Source organism: Pseudopipra pipra, chromosome 1 (genome assembly GCF_036250125.1).
Source record: "Pseudopipra pipra isolate bDixPip1 chromosome 1, bDixPip1.hap1, whole genome shotgun sequence".
Classification (NCBI taxonomy): Eukaryota; Metazoa; Chordata; class Aves; order Passeriformes; family Pipridae; genus Pseudopipra; species Pseudopipra pipra.
The window spans coordinates 138,243,348-138,258,103 of NC_087549.1; the positions used below are offsets into that span (position 1 = coordinate 138,243,348).

General features: G+C 36.0%; 1 protein-coding gene across 6 annotated transcripts in view; it reads right to left on the reverse strand.

Annotated features, from left to right (window-relative positions):
- The window catches only part of PRTFDC1 (phosphoribosyl transferase domain containing 1), a 44,606-nt gene that overhangs the window by 27,049 nt on the left and 2,801 nt on the right, over positions 1-14,756 (reverse strand). For all 6 annotated transcript variants that reach the window (XM_064635720.1, XM_064635711.1, XM_064635692.1 and 3 more), the window contains exons 2-3: positions 13,714-13,820; positions 10,360-10,543 (exon numbers count right to left, since the gene is read on the reverse strand). In XM_064635720.1, coding sequence (XP_064491790.1) covers positions 10,360-10,543; positions 13,714-13,820 — 291 coding nt within the window. The remainder of the gene's footprint in view (positions 1-10,359; positions 10,544-13,713; positions 13,821-14,756) is intronic.

The window sequence follows — 14,756 nt, forward strand, 5'->3', positions numbered from 1 at the left end:
TTTGTCTCCAGAGATGGGAGGCAAATAAATTTAAAACTTACAGGTAAAAGAAAAATTTAGCAAGCATACCCTCCAGAATTGCCATAATCCTACTCAGGTACTCCTTTTGGACTGCCAGGAGGCATTGCTAAGAGTGTCCACATTTTGTGATAATAATGTAATATAAGCCCCCTTGCAATAGGAGATTTGGTTTGCTTTTCTTCCTTAGCTCCATAAGCCAAAGGGTGTAGGGAAAATCTTCCTCCTGTTACTATTCCCTGGTAATGCAAAAATCATAAAGGTCATCATGCGTGCTATAGCCAACTATATCAGACTCAGCTGGGGAAACATCAGTTTGGATGCAAGTCCACAATAACTGGAGTATGTCTTTTACCCAATTATTGTTTAACATTAAGTGTACAAGCATTACTGCAGGGGAACTAGAAGTCATATTTCCCAGCTTCAACAGAGGGTGTCAGCATGCCAGCTGGGACACTACTAGATCCATATGTACTGTCTTACTCCAATTTTTTAACTGTGTTGTAAATTAATGATTAAAGTAAATGAACACTGTGAAAAATCATATAGCGAATTTGTAGCTCTGTACTGAAGCCCCATCCCCTCGGGCATTCTGCAAGCACAAGAGAAACAGCTTTCTCTAGACTAAGCATGAAGTACTAACCTTCTGACCCTGACTATCATTAGTTCCTAGGATTTGGTGATAAAAGGGAGATAGGAGAAGAACTTTGAAATTTGTCAAATAGCCACAGGCTGAGAAAACAGATAGGTGTAAGCAAATTCACAGAAGATGAGACTGATAAAAACCTCAAATGCTTAGTCCTTTCCAGCAATCTGGAGTCTAGTGTGTCATTGAACCTCACAACTCAGTAGCACTCTCCTTCATAACACTGTGTTTAGTCCCTTGGCTAGTGACAACTGGGAAACTTTTAATAGCACACATACTCTTTGTGAATTTTCTTGAAAGGTTATGTTATAGTATCCCTTCTTTATTTAAATATTCTAATTTCTGTCTATCAAATGAGGAGGGAAAAAAATTTTGTATCTCTCATGCAGATAAGCACTGCAGTAATAGAGGAGTTCCTGTTATTGCCATATTCCTTTAAAGTAACCTTTTTGGTTCATGCCTTACAGCCTCCCGGGGTGTGGCACTCCAGGAACATCACACATGCTACGATCTGTTTTAAGAAACAGCATTTAAGAGATGCCAGTAAAGGAGAGTCATGGAATTCCTTGAGAAAATTAGAACCCTCTGGCTTCTTTTAATTAATTTTGCCCCATTTCAGATCTTAATATAAAAACCCCACATACTAAATGGTATTACTAGCATCTAAAGAAGTAATCAAGGTGATATTTTTCCAATGCATAAAAATGTCACAGTACTTTCAAACTTATCAGATCTTACTTGAACAACAGGATTAGCAACCATTATGTTCTGGACCTTTCTTATATGTAAGATCCTATCTCCCTGTTACTGTAAAAATCTGTGAAGCAGACTGAAAATACAGACTATAGTCTCTCCTAATGAGGACATATAGTATTGCTGAAAATACCATCATTTAGTAGTAGCTCATGTATGAAACAAAGTATTTTACTAAAACTAAACTTCAATTTTTTAGGCTTTGTAACAAACCACTGCTTTACAACAAATCCAGGGGAACTTTAGAATTTAATTCTTTGAAAAGATGACCTCTTGGATGCCATTAATGAAATCCCTTGACGCTTTGAATCTGTTCTAAAACTGACCGATTTTAAAAACATTCACAGTCTTAAATGTTAAGATGTTCCAGGAATCTGGACTGCTTAAAAATACCAAAGATTTAAGCTCACCAAAAAGAATATTAAAAGCCCTAAGAAAAATGAACTTCTTCAGATCTAAAACTCCATTTATACACAGTAGCTATACCCTATATAATATATTGTAATCCAAGACATTTATTTCAAATTGGAAGACATTTTTCAAAAGAAAACATTACAGCTTGTTAGAAAAATGTGACCCTTGGGGAGCAAAATTTCTCAAAGAAGATTAGAAAATACCTCTGTGGAGTTTGCATTAGATCTGAAGTCCAGAAGGAGAGTGTGGCAACACAGGAAAACCAATTTTTTTTCAGTTAGAAAAAAATAATTCCACAGATAAAAATCATGTATCAGTATAAAGGAAGGTAATACCTAAGCAGGAAACAATAGAAAAAAAATTAAAAGTATCTTGACAAGGCAAGTAGTTACTTGCTTTAATATGCCTCACAAATGCCTTAAAACAATATTATGATATTGCTGGAGACCTGTAGGACAGCTCAGTACCACTGTGCCTTCACTGCCACATCTGTTCTCGTTCTGTCCCCATGGCAATCAGGCCACTTCCTACTCAGTTCTCCCCCGGCTGAGTTGTTTGGTTCCCCCAAATCTTTTATATGTGAGTCACTGAAACACTTACTCATACTTACAAAAAAAATTACTAAGAATTCAGATGGTGCTAACATATTTAAGTGATGTGTAGGTGTGTTATCTGATGCATACAGTTACAGAGATCATCCCTCTATGAGTTTTACATTACAGATAAACTTGATAAACTGACTGTATGATAGGTTTATTATGACCTTTCCTGAACTGTGCCCACAAATTAACACCTACTTACATTATTAGTAACACTCCAAGCCCCTAAGCAGTGTCCAACAGGAAAAGACTGTATGTTTTAATTAAAATAATTTAAATCAGAAAGACTTTCTTCCTCCTTATACTCAAGACAGCCTTGAGTGAGTGATGAATTAAAGCTCTCATATCTCACAACTTTGCCATGGCGTTAAATGGAAGCTGTGTAGGTGCCTCGGAAGGAGAGCATATGCTTCCAGACCTAAGAAGTTTCAGCACACTGATTTTTTAAGTTCACATTTTATTCCATATAGTATGGCCTTCTTCAGTTTATCTTAGAACACTATGGAAACTAGGTTGTTTCACAAAAATAACTAGGGTTGAAATAGCCACGCTCCTGATACCTTTTAGAAGCATGTCTCAGATAAAGAAGAGGGTGAGTCTGAGGCTTGCATACTTGGTAGCAAGGATCCCTTGGCTATGGACAGACTTCTTTTTCCAGCAAGAGCTGTGCTGAGTAAAGAAGTTACTGCCCACAGGCTGTCCCCAGCCCCTCCCTCTGGCAGGGGCTGCTGGCAGGCTGAGATGCATGTGTGCATCTGGGTCACTAAAAATGAATCCAACAAGCTCAAGCCATTCAGATAGAAAGTCTCTCATAACTGGTCTCATCCAGGTTGAAACAGGTTAGGAAGTGCTCAGAACACCAGCTGAGCTGGCAAGTTGGGAGGGCACTGTTGGGAGGGCACTGCAGTCCCTGAGGAATGAACTGGAAATGGTAATTGTTCCAGCTGATGCAATCAGAGAAGAGACCCATCTTCAGTGTCTCAGTTTTTACACCAAGCCCTGAACCATCTGTACCTGATGCAGATTAATCTGGCAGGAGAGTTTATGAGAGTTTACTCTCAAAGTGCCTAAACTATGTTGCTACTCTAATAACACCAGGCACAGTTCAACCCATGAGACTGCCATTCTCCTCATTATATTTTTGTAAATTTCTTTAAAAAGTTCATCAGCTTGCTGCAAGAATAAGCTTTTGGGACAACTTCCACCACTAACACATTTTCAGCTATTTCTCTGAAAAGCTTTAGTGTCTCTGAGGCTGATATTTTGCAGTAAGACACTGCTGCATGTAGAAGTGGGGGTTTTTTGTTTCTTTCTTGAAAAACATTCTATTTTTAAACAAGTCTTACCACTTGGAAAATGAACATTTGGGCACAGTTTAGAGAACTGTCAACTGTAGCATCTCCAAACATTCAAATCACAAAAAATATGGTTTGTTTCCACCGTTCCTCACCTTCTTAACTTCTTACTAAGTCTCAGAAAATAACTGAAGCATCAGACATACAGAGATACATCAATACCTGCTTAAGACTCTGGAGTATCTTTGGCTTGGAGCTGTAAAGGACCTTTTACTCACTCATTTTAGCAGGTTTGAGTATTTCCCAGAGCTTTCCTTCAAAAATATACTTTAGGATGAAAATTCCATTTTATCCATTCATAAACATGGAAAGTACATAAAGATAAAATCCCTTTGGCAATTCTAGGAACAGATTTCTAGTCCCAAATCTCTTATCTTTAGCTTGCCCATAAGACATTTCTCTGGCAGCACCACTGACAATCTCAGAACAGCAACAACTTCAAGGTCTAGATCCTTTACACTGGTAGCTTCTGTGGACTAAGTTAATGTCATATTTTTGTTGCCCATTAGCATCTAAAAGTATATTGTGTTGCAAAATTCTCTGTACAGTTATTCACTGTCTACAGTGCTGACTGCAAGACATGCATCTGAAAAACGTTAAGAGTATATTTTAGGTTTTAAATGTCTAGTACATGTACAGCCTCTTTCCAAATCAAATAAATAATAAATTATTCATTTCCAAATTAAACCACATTTTGCCTGCATGTCAAATTGATAATTCACACATAATTTGGAGTTCAGTCCCATGAAATTATTGCAGAATTTGGCTTTAAAGTCGACAGGAATTAATTCAACCAGATAGGCTCCAATTTGTAAGTCTTCCATGGCTCCTCAGCACCAAGATGATGATCTGGTCATCAGCTAAACTGTGGATGTGACGCAAAATAAAGGGAACTCACAACTTGCCCAAGAGAAAACCTGTACGTAGAAAACTAATGTGGATTCTCTTTCATCTCAGGATGTACATTTTTCTCAGGAGATGATAAATTGTGTTTTCATGACACAGGAATGGGAATAAACAATCATTGTAACACTGATGTAGAGTCTGGGTACAGACATGAATCACTAAATGCAAGCAGGACACTTAGCTGTTTCTTTTGCATTGTTAAATTAATAAAACCATTTTGAGGTTACTTTTTTAGGGTCAGGATTTCAACATATTGTTTTCAGATGAAAAGTTCATACAGGTCTTAAAAAAATCAAGTTTCATACAGTAAAATTATGCTGAATTAGAATAGGTTATTATGCAATGTAGGAATATACATTTTACACCACTCTCTGATTATAGTCTGATGCCTCATGCTGTTGTGCCTTTTAGGAATTAAGTATTTAGTAATGGTGTATGAGAAGGAAACCTATACAGCAGAAAAATAAATTTACCAAGCTTTCAACTTACTCATTATAAAATCCCTGTTTCCTTACTCCTACAGTAGAGAGATTAAGCAAAACTATTTACTGACATGGTTTCGTATAGCAAAAACATTCAGATTTCTACTAAACAATGCTTGTTTTGTTGCTTGTTTTCAGATTTTTGCAGCACTAATGGTCCTGTTTATGCCAAGACTAATAACCAACAGTTATAAATATGTTTCGAAGGACTGGAGGCTGAAGAGGAAACAGATCATATCAATGGATTTGTTTGTGAGCAGAATTCAATGCAACCATTGTGCATGGATTACAATTCAGAGGTCATATATTTACTTTTTTTTTTATTAATTATGTTCTGGAAACCATAAATAATGTACTGATTTTAAAGAATTACACGAATTGACCAAATCCACATAATCCTCTAGAAGTTTCCTCCAAGTGACTCACAAGCAACATTCTCTTAAATTCATACATATTTGGGGCATCTACCACCTCTCTGGGCAACCTGTTTCAGTGCCTTACCAACATAATCATAAAAAGTCATTCTTTATATCTAGTTTAAACCTACCCTCTTTCAGTTTAAAGCCATTCTCTCTTGTCCTATCATTCCATGCCCACGTAAATGTCCCTCTCCACCTTTCTTGTAGGGCCCTTAGGTACTGGAAAACTGCTCCAAGGTCTCCCCAGAGCTGTGATCATCTTCATAGCCCTCCTCTGGATTTCCTCCAACAGATCCATGTCTTTCCTGTACTAAGGACTCCAGAGTTGGATGCAGTACTCCAGATGGGGTCCCAAAGTTATTCAAAAGAACAGAGTTTCTTATAACAATGTTATTTCAAAATAACAGAGATGGCTGGTCTTCTGCCACTTTAATCCGCATGTATAACCAAAGACATCACAAAAGACTTAAGGAAAAGTATCAGTCTCATTCCCACTTTACCTCTCCATGGTTTTCAGTGAAAAAAGGTTATGCTACAAAGATTCACTTGCCCTTCACCGAGATGTGAGCTTTACTTTACACTTACTTTATAAAATACAGTAACTAAGAGAATTTGATAGATATCTATGGCTAACAATATGGGAATACTAAACATTTCACAAGAACAGGGAGCAATGCATGGTCTGCCTGTTTGTCCTCTCTTCCACCAGTCCCCACCACCAGTTTCAACAACAACTCTTACAGTGATTCTTTCAATTTTTCGCTTCCATCATCTGTCCACTAAAGAAGCTTTAATTCACATATATTTACTTTCTCTTCTATTGAGAGGTTGCTGAGAACTTCTCAAAAAGTCTACAGACTCTGTGTACTTCCTCTACTCCTTCACCTGATTTTTTCAGTTCCATCTCACAACTGAGGTTTGACTTAAAGATCACATTTGGCATAGCCAAGGAACAGGATTAAGTGATATTGTTGCCTCTCTTAGTAGGGGATTAGACTTGATAAGCCAGAATATCCTCCTCTGTCTCAAACTGTAATTCAACCTTTACCTTTATCAACCTGTCCTAAATTGTCTCTTCCACACTGAGCAAAGAGAAGCTCTAATTATTGTTTATGAACAGGCTACTCTTCTGCTACAGTTCTCATAGTATCACAAATGTATTACAGAATTTCTGGATCCGTGTTTCTTACCTCTCCTGCTGGTGTCATATTCTCCTTAGATGACATTCCCAAACTCAACTTCTTCCTCTACTACTTTTCACCCTTGACTTCAACCTACCATGCTTCTGAAAATAATTTTTACTTCTTCTACCAATCTGAAACCCTCACTCCTTTTTAACTTCAGAACTCTGATTCCCCATGGAGGAACAATCACTCAGAAAAAAATTCATTATGGTGAAAATTGAATATAGTAAATTTTATTTTTTATCCAGTTTTAAACTCAAAAATCTCTACAGTCAATTCCACTGCTCCTTGATATCTAAAAAGCTGCCAAATTCTATCAGTTCTTACGTCAGTGTTTCCAGAACACAGCAGTTTCCCCTAAAACTTGGCATGCATCTTTCTGTACATTCACCATATTTCACATGAGGACTATTCTAGTGCTTTTTTGTCTACCCACTATACTTCTTCCCTCACTACTCTTGAGTTCATTCAAAACATGGTATGTTTTCTCTTCTCTGCCTCTTAGAACTGCTGCTCCTCATTCCATTTCCCATTACTGGATTTTATTTTCCTCTACATCTACTTCCTGAATCTTATCCTTAAGTCTACATGATGCTTCCTATCTGTTTACTTCTGAAGCCATATTTTCCAACTCCCACTTTGGTGCTTTCTTCTAATCTGCCCCTTGTAAAATACAGGAAGGTTTCTCACAAAAACGTTCAGGCACATATGACAATACTTTGCAAACCAGATAAGACCATCCTGGTTATGGAAGTACAACAAGTCACTCATTAATATCCAGAGAATCTAAAGGTACCTTGCTTGCTTTTTTTTTTTTTTTTAATCAATTCATTTGCATGAAGAAGTCTAACAAAGAAGATACATGTCCAGGTTTCAGCTGCTTAATAAGAAAGCAGATCCTAACATACTAATTAAGTATAAATGCTAAAGTCTAAATTCTGAAATATTTTGACAAGTTTGAAAAACAAAGAGCCATATAAAGCTGGTCATATTTACAATCTCCTTTTCCTGTAATCATGTCTGTATGCAAAACATCAAAGTACAATATTTTTCACTGACACTTTGTAATTAAGATGTACTTTCACTGATGCCAAGATCTGACTTTGGGTCACAATTACAGCCCATTTTTGCTATATGATTAAACCAAGAAATCCCACTTTAAATTACAACCCCTAAAAATTAACTAACCTTTCAGTATTGAAGTTGGAATGAGACAATTTAAAAATCCCATGAGTTTGAGCTGAAATTAGTTGCTGGATTTAAACAGCTGGAGGGGGGAAGGAAGACATATCTGAAGGAAGTATATTGAGAGTAGCAGGACTCCCTTTAGGAAAGAAACAGAGAACAGTTAGTAAAAGGAAGCAGGATAAATAATGTGAGAAGAACAGTGTCTATAAAATGAAAAAGGGATAAAAAGAGAGAGCAGTAATAAGTCTTACTAGAAAGTGGAACAGAAAACGCAAAAGGAAGAAAAGGAGTGGAACTGGTGATGCTCCAAGTCTTCAAGCAGAGTCCTACCTCCAAAACTGTAATTATTGCCTCTGATTAAAGTGTAAAACACTGTGAGAGATATGTTATTACAGAACAAACTAACACGGGAGATTTGGGAGTTTCATATAAGGCTGGGATAAAGAGTCACTCAGACTAGTTACAGGGAGTTCCTCAAGTGTTCTGATCCCAGCTACATTGACAAGGGAACATTCTCTAAAATCTGCAATTGCACAGGACACAACAATAACTCAAGATGCAAAGGATGGCAGGTGGTACTGGTACTTTACTCAGCATTACATTTCTGCTTATCTCATGGAACAAATCTACCAATCCTATTGTCATTTCAGACTTATACTGCAGTATCAATCAGCTTCTCAAGATCAGACACACATCAAGCACTGTTCCAAGCACTAAATTAGGGACACTTCAGACTAAATACATGACACCTGCTTGGAAGCATGTATAAGAAAAAAGGGTTTATTTTCTAAACACTAGATGCAACTGCTAGTTCTGGGGAAGGCACTATCTTTCTGATAAAGCATGAGACTAAGATCTGAAACATGCACAGCCACTAAGTGCTAGGATCATCTAGGACTCAATATTGATAATATCATCCTTGCATAACAAAATTTGTATGCAGTTTAAGCTTGATATAACATACTTTTATTTCCTAAGCTAAAGATGTGAAGATTTCCACACTTCTGCAGTATACATCTCGTGCCACTCATTGGTTATGAGTTAGTATGGTTAATAAGATTTGATTTGTCACCAAGGAAAGAAATTTTAAAACCTGGGTATCTTCATACTGCAAAAGAGATAACCCTATAGGAAAAGCACAAGCATTATCTATATGCCAGATGCAAAATAAAACCCCATTTAAGGACTTCCACATATTTGACAAGGAGTATTCCCAAAGTGCTATCATAATTACAAAAAAAAAATTTATTATAATTTCCATGTCCCATTATGTGAGACAAACATCATAATTTACTTTATTAATTAGTTCTGTAATACTGCTGAATACCTAGAAAATATATAATATTAGTATCACACATACTCTCCATAGATGTAACTAATTCTTGAAAGAGGAGTCCCGGGACCAAAGCCTAACCAAATGGCTAGAAAAGGCTCTCATTCACTTTTCTTCCATAAGGGAAAAAATTCAGACTGGATATGTGAAAGTTAGGAAAAGTTTATGGTCACCAGTGTCAGAGCAAAATGCCAACCAACGAACCTCTGCCTGTGAAAAGGATGTAGAGTTATTGTGGGAACTGCTGGACTCAGCAACTTGGATTTCTGCAAGACACTGTATTACACTGCACTTATTTAGTGTACTTCCTCAGACATTTCTAGGACAACTTGCTTCTAGCAATGCTCCCTCACTATGGAATGTGCACTACAAGGTAGAATATAAATTTATAGCTTATAACAACAAGAAATGTGTAATTACAGGTTCTAAAAAAAAGGCTGGTCATCTCAGTATCATATCTTCACTGACACAAATGAATTATTGCATAATTTCCTCTGAAGATAACAGGAGGTCTTGATGCTTACTTCAACACTGGATTTGATTCAATGGCTTGTTTCATCTTCTTATAGAACACTATCATCATCTGGTGGTATATTTTGCTACTATGTAAACTGCATGGTATGAAGATAAAAGCATTTCATTTACTTAGCATTAAACATTTAGAAGAAGACATAGATTTATCATCTTGCAGTTATGCCAAACTATGTGGGGGTGGAAAATGAAGTAACATGAAATTAACTTGACAGAACAGCTGAGGATTCTGAGAACAAACAACATGCTGACATTTAACATGAAGGAAATTTGAATAATTTTCTGTCCAGAAGTAAAGACAGACTAAACAAAACAATCCAGCCCAAAGATGTTCATATCCTCATTCATACTATCCATGAAGCATAAGGGATTTGAACAAATATTTTTAAAGGAAACCTCACAAGTTTTTCAAACAAAAACATTTTTCACATCGTTTTTCTTATAACTGAAAGGGGGGGAATCTCAGATACAAAAGTCCACTATTTATTATTACCTTCTACCATAATCTACATAAAAAAGGTGTTGACTTACGTGGTAACTTTTCAGGCGAACAAAATCGACTTTCATGGAGATGAACCTTTCTGAATTTCTGCTAAGATTTTTAATGTGCTCCACAAGATCAGCACAGAACTTGTAGCCACCTTTGAGGACACAGAGAACCACAATATCATTGTCTCCAATGTCTTGCACAATATCTTTGGCCAGTCGTTCTGTCCTAGGCCAAAAAAAAATTACGGATAAAATAACATTAGATGCAGATGCTCTAAGTTCATGGCAGGCTTTCCATGTGTTAACAAACACTACAGTGAGTATAAGGCTTGACTGACACTCTGTTTCAGTGTCTTGACTTCACAGAATCACAGAATCATTTAGGTTGGAAAAGACTTCCAAAATTATCGAATTCAACCTTTGATCACCACCTTGTCCACTAGACCATGGCACTAAGTGCCACATCCAGTTGTTTTGTGAACACCTCTAGGGATGGTGACTCTACCACCTTCCCGGGCAGTCCATTCCAATGCTTGACTGGGTTTGGATCCAGCTCACAGAAGGCAGTTAGAGAGTGATGGGTGAATGATGCAAAGCATGTGAATCAAACTGGTTAACCTTAAATGCACAAATTCCCCAGCTAAACAAAAGGGAGCAACCCATCTCAGCATATGTCGGGCTCATAAGCATTTCAGAGACTTTGGAGAAAAGAATGTGAGTTAGCCTTCCATTTTACCTCACAGGAAACATCAGTATAAAATATTCCTGAACAATCCCCTCACTTGTTATGTTAGTTGCTGCACAAGAACAACAAATTAAGCGAAAGACAGGGAAGAAAATTATTGGAAATATTTCACACTGATTGGCTTTGGAAGATGCTACCTCTACAATTTTAATAAATATATACACAAATACTAGAAAGCAATAGAGCATCAATCAAAAGCTTATAAAGAGTGTACATTATTACTATTTCATAGGATCACTACTTCATCCAACAAAAATGAAGAGTGCAAAGAGCTTCAGCGACTTGTTCAAGGTCACACACGTGCAAATAATTGAGCTTATGCTCCAATGAACTCGGAACTGCAGGGTTCCCAAACCTGTCTTCTCTGACAATTCTGCACTGCAAACACAATTTGGCAGATGACTGGAAATAAAAGATGCTCATTTCTGCCATAAAATGCTACATATATTTTCAAGATAAAAATAATAAATATGAATCTTACTAATAAGTATAAATAATAAATATTCATCCTAAGTAGCTTTGCTTTCTAAAGAACATCAAAGATGGCATTTCTAGACATAAAATAGAGTACCAGGTAATTTCTAGATGTAAAGCAGGTATCAACAGAAAACTTAATGTCATTTGAAGTTTTGAGGAAAAACAGCTTAACGCATTATATTCCATAAACACTTATGCTGGAAAATTCTTTGATAGCTCTCTAAATTAGATTAGCAGCTTCAATAAGAGTGACCTTCTTGACAGGAAGAAATTTATTAAATAATCCTAAAATTTATCTCATGTCTTTCATTATTACATTTTTAAGGTTTTGTTGATTTTTTCTTTCTCCACTGACTCTAATATGGAAATCAATTTGCCACTACATAAATGCATTGATTGAACTTTAGTGAAATCTGTGCATGTACTGGAATAGAATAAGCTCTAAATTGAAGATAATATACTAGTTATGAGCAAAGCTGTTACTTCATTTTCACATCTTTGTATTTGTAATGCTCTAGTAAATTCCATATAGCAGTAATTAGTAAGTTTTTGAGAAATAGAAGATATCATTACATCATCTTGTTTGATCTCAAATATATAATTACTTTTATTGTTGTAAGAATGAGAATTAGTAAAAGACTTTCACTTTACTGAAGATTAATAGTCTTTTATCATCTTTTATCAAGTCTGAGAATCATGTGGAAAACCTCTCATTAAGAAGAAACATTTCTCTGATGATTTTCATTTTTTATATTGTTCCTCAGATTGTTTGAGGAGATGAAATTTCCAAGTATTCCAAAGTTCACTTTATATTTTAAAAGTGTATGAACTCCAGCACAGACAAAAATGTATTATTTTAAATTTCTAAATAAAAATATAAACATTTTAAACTTATATTTAATTGCTACCAACTGACAAGAGAATTTTTTCAAGTGCTGAACCTTCTTCCTACATGAAAATCTTGCCTGATCACAGCATATTCAGTTCTGTGTCCTTTTCCATTAGAATAGAATCAGCCTTTTTTTGCTGGAGTAAGAAGTGGAGCTAATTCTCCTGGAGTACAAAAACAACACTGGACTTCAACGCTTACTTCAAAGAAATTTACATTTAATTCTATGAGAGCTAAAGTTGCAACATATTTATTTTAAAAAAAGAGGAATTAAAATTCAGTTGATTTGAACCAAAAAAGATTAGAAATTCAACACAATGGTAACTGAACAGGCAATTAAAGAAAGCTTGTGTTCAAAAACAAATACAGAAGTAATAGCCATTCCTTATGATGGATGTTTACAATCTTCTTTCAAGGAATTCCAACTCCTTGTATTTGCAACCAGCTGCTGAAATGTGGTAGGTAGAAAGCTGCAGGCTGAAAATGTCCCATGAAATTCCATTTAGATATTCCCAATAAATACACTGCTGAAAATTACCATTTCCATTTTGTAACCTTTTCATAAGTTTTTTAACAGCACACCAAAATAGTGACTGAGCATGAACACTGAGCTGACCTACCACAAATATCAAAGCACATTAAAATGCCTACACTGAGTGCACATGGGAACTGCCACAAAGTAAGGAATGAGGGATGATCAAACTTTCCCACTGACACACTCCAAACTTGACATCTGGACCCGAGCAGTCCCCAACACTTTTTAGTTATGGTGGATGGCAGAAGTCAATGTGCAGTCAGGAACCATCAGGTTAATTTGCATTAATGATTCGTGCCAGGGAGCTGCCAAAGTTGCACATAATGGAATGTAGTTTTTTCTCCTTTTTCTGTTTTTTAATTAAAAACACAGGATGGTTAGAGTGCAAGTGGGACATTCAGATATATATATATGCAAAGATTTTACTTGCCCTTTCACCTTCAGTTCAACTGTCTTTTCACCTACATCCAAAGTCCATTTCTCTATATGATAAGGGGGTCTGTGGGACCCCCTGTCTCGTTCAATGCCCAAATCAGAAGTTAGGTGAAAGAAATTAGACAGGGAGTTGCAAAGGCAACTACAACCTTCAAACATTTTTTTACTTTCCAAATTAAATAGTTTTATAAATGCCAATATAGTATTTTAGAACAAATGTTACACATGCACTGTCTGTGGATGACAGCCCTTATAAAAAAAAGAATAATATTACTGACCAAAGAATTTATTTAGTAACATTCAAACTACACATACCTGTCAACAATAATGCCGTGAGGTATGAGCACATATTCCAGATCTCCATAGTAGTGCTGAGGATAAGTGAACAAATCCAGACTGTATCCGGGCCAATTGTCTGAAATCTGAATATCAAATAGTAATGTTAAGAACACTTCATGGTGTCTGACATTATGTAACTGATATAAAATCAGCATTCTAGTACACTCTATTGGCTGAATTAATCATATGCCATATTTTCTTCCAGTTATAATTTACTATTTTGCTTTTCCTATTAATTATTTTGTTTCTCGGTATATCTCAGAAATCAAATGCTACAGTTTTTTCCCCACAGAATGTGAGAAATGTCACCTGAAATTACAAACAACTAGATAGAAAAAGGAAACATTTGATACTAAATTAGTGGCAAGAATGACTTTCTTACTACTTCAAACTCAGAATGCAAATATAAGATTGACAGTAAGAAGGGATTCTCCAATGGGAGATTCAGATAGTGGGATCAAAAGTCATAAAATCCTACATTTTAATTGTACATTTCTAGTTTAGAGTTATTTAAAAGTCATACATAAATAAAGAAATAAGCATTATACAGATGAAACAACACAGAGGGAGAATAAATTACGTGGTTCGTGGATGATATCTGTACAAATCAGTGGAAGACTCTACGTCTTGCCAGAGGTGAGGTCCTCAACTGATAAGTAATCAAAGATAAGTGATTACAAAATATTTGCATCTCACCTCACTATCAGCTAGTCTTTAAATCCATACATTTACAGAAAAGAATATTTTACAGATTTAATATACATTGGTTTCATTGGTATCAGAACACAACAATTAGGAGATCTCACAGCATACAATGCCAGTAGAGATTAGGAAAGGCAAAACTCAGCCAACAGATGAAGGCTTCAGAAAGTGGTGAAAATGCAAAGTCACCAGCCCAAAACCTAAACAAACTCCAACCATTTTCCTAATTCCTTGTAAATGACAAGACCTGCAGGTTCACAAGATTATCTTGAAATCATTACAAAGCTTTGCTTCAATATGGTTCAGGATAAAAAGTG